Source organism: Malus sylvestris, chromosome 10, assembly GCF_916048215.2.
Source record: "Malus sylvestris chromosome 10, drMalSylv7.2, whole genome shotgun sequence".
NCBI classification, from domain to species: Eukaryota; Viridiplantae; Streptophyta; class Magnoliopsida; order Rosales; family Rosaceae; genus Malus; species Malus sylvestris.
The window spans coordinates 19,177,949-19,182,348 of NC_062269.1; the positions used below are offsets into that span (position 1 = coordinate 19,177,949).

At 34.3% G+C, this 4,400-nt stretch overlaps 1 protein-coding gene across 1 annotated transcript; it reads left to right on the forward strand.

Moving 5' to 3' along the window:
- Positions 1 to 1,772: 1,772 nt before the first annotated feature.
- On the forward strand, positions 1,773 to 2,885 carry LOC126584293 (transcription factor RSL2-like). The gene is made up of 2 exons (XM_050248726.1): positions 1,773 to 2,348; positions 2,631 to 2,885. The coding sequence occupies exons 1-2, from the start codon at positions 1,773 to 1,775 to the stop codon at positions 2,883 to 2,885; spliced, it is 831 nt and encodes a 276-aa protein (XP_050104683.1).
- Positions 2,886 to 4,400: the final 1,515 nt, after the last annotated feature.

The window sequence follows — 4,400 nt, forward strand, 5'->3', positions numbered from 1 at the left end:
TATTACAAAGGGTTTATCCCGAAAAGGATGAAGGCTTGGGCTGACTACAGCTTTGTTTTGAAGGCAAATCTGGCTTTTGAGCAGAGTTTGTGCTTTTGTTTGTTTGTTTGAGTGTCCCTGATTCTGACCTCTCTTTCTCCTTTTATAGACACCTTGGCTTGGCCTCCGGTAGTAGCAACCTTGCCCGAATGCAGTTCGAAGGGTAGTGACTCATCAGCTATTTTACTTGTACTGCCATTTAAAAGTACTTTTTGGGCTGATTAGCTGGCTGGTCTGTACCACTTGGCCTTTGGGTAGGTGAGCAAGTGGTCTGCATGGCCTGCACCTAGTCAGAAACGGGCTTCTCCTGTCTTCTGGACTTCGGCTGGGTTTTGACTGGGCCTTCGGGTTCCTCTCCTATTTAGGCTGTTCTTTGGGCCAACTTCCCCTGAGCCCAAAGTTTAAGTTTTGATCCAAACAGACCTCCTTAAGATAGTATTCCCAAGAAATTTTTTAGCAATGTATTCATGCCAAATTCAACTAACAATTACAATTCTAACTTAATCGAAGTCAGGAACGCTCCAACTAATTGAATAGTCTTACTATTTTGAGATTTTTTTTAATTGTTATGAAATTATGATTTAAGATTGATCTAAAAAAAAACACCACTGAGAAAGTGGAAGACCCTTGTGTTTCTGGGATTAATTAATGCACAAGTTTATTTTATTATGGTTTTAATATTAGAGAAAAGTGGAAAGTTAATATGTTCCTTAGGAAGCGGATTCACGATACGATGCTTGAAGAAATAGAAAAAATAAATATAATAGTTGTAGCAACTTAATAATATGGTCTAATGGTTGCTTCAAAAAAATAAAAAATAAATAATAAATAATAATAATATGGTCTAATGGCATTTGGCTTGAAAAAAAAAAAAAAAAAAAAAAAAAAAACTAAAAACCTTTTATTAGAAAGGGGATACACACAGTGGATTAGCCAAATAATTTGGTTTAAACTATTTAGTGACTTTCTTAACAATTTAGTTCAACATATCTTTGTCTAATTTAACTTTTTGTTTTTATAGATTAATAACCTAAATCTTATTATGACGGTCCATTTTGGTCTTAGGGTAAGTCATTAAGAGGTGGGAACTTAGATTGTATTAGATTAAGTCATACAATGGGTTGTAAATTGCTGTACCTTTCGGACGTGGGATTAATCCATCCAACCCAATAACTTTTACGAAGCCACAAAATATTGAATGTCAGAGGAATATCCACAAACTGTCATTTTATATTGATTGTAACTTCAATTTGATCGGTTTCTGTTTTTCTGTTCAATATTTTTTGGGTATTGTTATTCATACTTTCATTTTATTTTTCACACACTTTTATTAATTTATGTCTTTAGATTATCTTTAATTCATTCAATTTAACGGTCAAAATTGAGATGCGTGTGTGGAAAGTAAAAACGAGTGTGTGAATAATACCACTCTATTTTTTAGTGTTGACAATATTTAATTATAAATTATTTCCATAGAACTTGGTCCCTTTCTTAGCTGTACAAGGCCCCATGCCGATGATCATTTAAAGATTATAGACTATTTCATGTTAATGATTGGCAATTAAGAATTGGTAAGGGAAATTCTATTTGGAATTCAACAGTTGGCTAATATTAATTCCTTTCTATAAATATGCCCCAATCTCCTTCGTCCCAGAGCATCAAACAAGTCTGGCTTTCACAATTATTAGCACTAAAAGAAAAGAAAAAAAACTTGCTCTATATATTTAGCATACATGGAATCTGCAGCAGCTATTGCTGGATGGAGTTCACTTGGTGCAATGTACTCCTCCGATGAGGAGGCAGAGTTCATGTCCCAGTTGCTCGCTAACTGTTGCGTCACAAATGAGATGAATGAGGCTTCAAGCTCAGCAATCCCATTTGCAATTTGTCCTAGCTATGATTTTTCAAAATCTAGCATGGATGGCATTTATCAAGGTTCACAATACTCTTCAGAAATTGCTAATCTTTATTTTTCAAATGGTAATGCTTATATTATGAGCAATAATGAAACAAATCACTATAATCCTAACCATATTATGGAAACAAGTTACCACAACTCAGAAGCATTTCGTCCGTCGGATGCCAATGCTACCAACTTGATTCTCTTTCAAGGCAAAGAATATGGCATGAATCATCACCAAGAACTGAGCAATGTCACTATTGAAAACCAGCCGGGAGCTGCTATTTATGAAAAGCTTTCGCAGCTTAATAGGGAGTCTGATCATGAGATGACGATATGGGAACCTGCAATGGAAAATGTAGTTATGGTTTCCGAAGGTTCTAAGAAGAGGCCTTGCAGTTCAGTAGATGTAAGTATACACAAGATCAAGCTTTAATTAATCTCTCTCTTTCATGCACTTGGTGATGCATTTTTTTCTGTCCTATTTTTTTTTTGGTTGGGTATTACTACACACACCCCTTTTTAGCTTGCACACACCCCTCTCAATTTTCGGCACTCGGATAAAAAAATTGAAGAGGAACAAAGGAAAAAATTAATAGGGTGTGTGGAAAGCACCACCTTTTTTTTTCTTGAAGAAACGAGAATGTGTGAGCATCTCCAATAATCACAAGTAAATATCTAAATATTGTAGGTGCAAAAGAAGAGGACTGTGAAGGCGAAGAAGGGCCAAAAGGCAGTGTTAAGGGGAAACGTTGAAGATAATGATATAACCACCAAACGGCAGAGCTCAAGCAGTAGCTGCTCAGTGGACGATGACTCCATTAATGCTTCTCATCAGGATCTGAGTGGAGGTGTGAGTACTTCGAGCTTGAGTCCAAAAGGGAAAAAAGCCAGTAGGGGATCAGCAACTGATTCCCAAAGCATATATGCAAGGGTAAGTTCATAAAGTGCTCTGAAGTACATATCAATTTCTTGAAAGAAAAAAAAAAGATTTCTATTGGATCAATACTAGAGGGATCAGGATGTTGAAAGTCTTAAACGTAGAAAATGTATAATTCTTTGAATGGAAAATCACTGTATCACGCTTAGTTCATTGTATCAAAATTGTTTGTTCCAATAGGGGTATAGTTTGTTGAGAGTATGAATCCCACATCGGGAAAATGAGACCTTGTAAGTGCTTATAAGTAAGTTGGGCTCCTCCCCTTATTGGTAGTTGGTTTTATAGTAGAACCTCAACTTTCTTCATAGTTGACATTTCTTATATTTGGTTCACGACATGTAATCCTGCAGAAAAGAAGAGAAAAAATAAATGCGAGGCTGAGACTTTTACAGAACCTTGTACCAAATGGAACAAAGGTAATTGTCAGCGTATAAACTCTAATATAATACAAGATTTGGTGTAATTTTTTTAAGAGCTCAGGTAACTACGTTCTCATAATATAATTTTTTTTTTGGGCAATGCAGGTTGATATCAGCACAATGCTTGAGGAGGCTGTCCAGTATGTGAAGTTCTTACAGCTTCAGATAAAGGTAATACCAGAAGAAAGAGAACTGAAACTTTGAAATGTATCCACGTTGGTTCAAGTTTAATTCTAAACAGAAATTTTCATTTGATGATCTAATAATATTGTTTTTTCGGTTTTTATTTTGCAGCTCATAAGCTCGGATGATATGTGGATGTTTGCTCCTATCGCTTACAATGGAATAAACATTGGAATCGACTTAAATTCTTGATGAACAGACTACAAAGTTTTTTGGCTTTGAATGGTTTGATGAGGCCATAGAAATAAAGGCAAACAAAAGTTCTGTAATACCACTTGTTAGAATCGGAGGAAATTCATAATGAAAATGCGATTAGTACCAAAAATTAACAAATAAATAAATAAACTAGCATCTACAAGTAATATTTACTTACAGAATTACAAATGTTGTCCTTGTTGAATACCTAGAAGGACAGATGAATATTCAAAATTATACAACTCATATCGGTGATAATGGATGTAGCCTGTAAGAGGCCCTGTGTTGGTCTGATATTATATTAAACTCAGATATGTGTTTCACGTGTAATCTGATCCACACTTGAGCATTATTTTTGCGGCTTGCAACTCAAATTGTTATAAGCATTACAAGTTTCTTCTCTTTTTGTCTAACTCACTTCCTTTTTTCTTTGTGAATTCGGGAATAGCAACATGAACTAAATATCCTTACTTTGCATTTGAGGTCCTGTATTTATTTATTAATTTTCGTATAAAAACTGAAAAATTTCTCTTGACATAATAATCTTTTTATGAAATATTGGACTTTCATGATTCATTTTTGTGCCATATATTTGATACATTTTTTTAATGCCTTAATGCTGATAAGTTTCAAGATTTACTGTTTTGATAACATAATTGAAACATTTATTTGCAAAATGAAAAAAAAAATGTATACATAAAAAAAAAAGAAATAAAGAATTTTA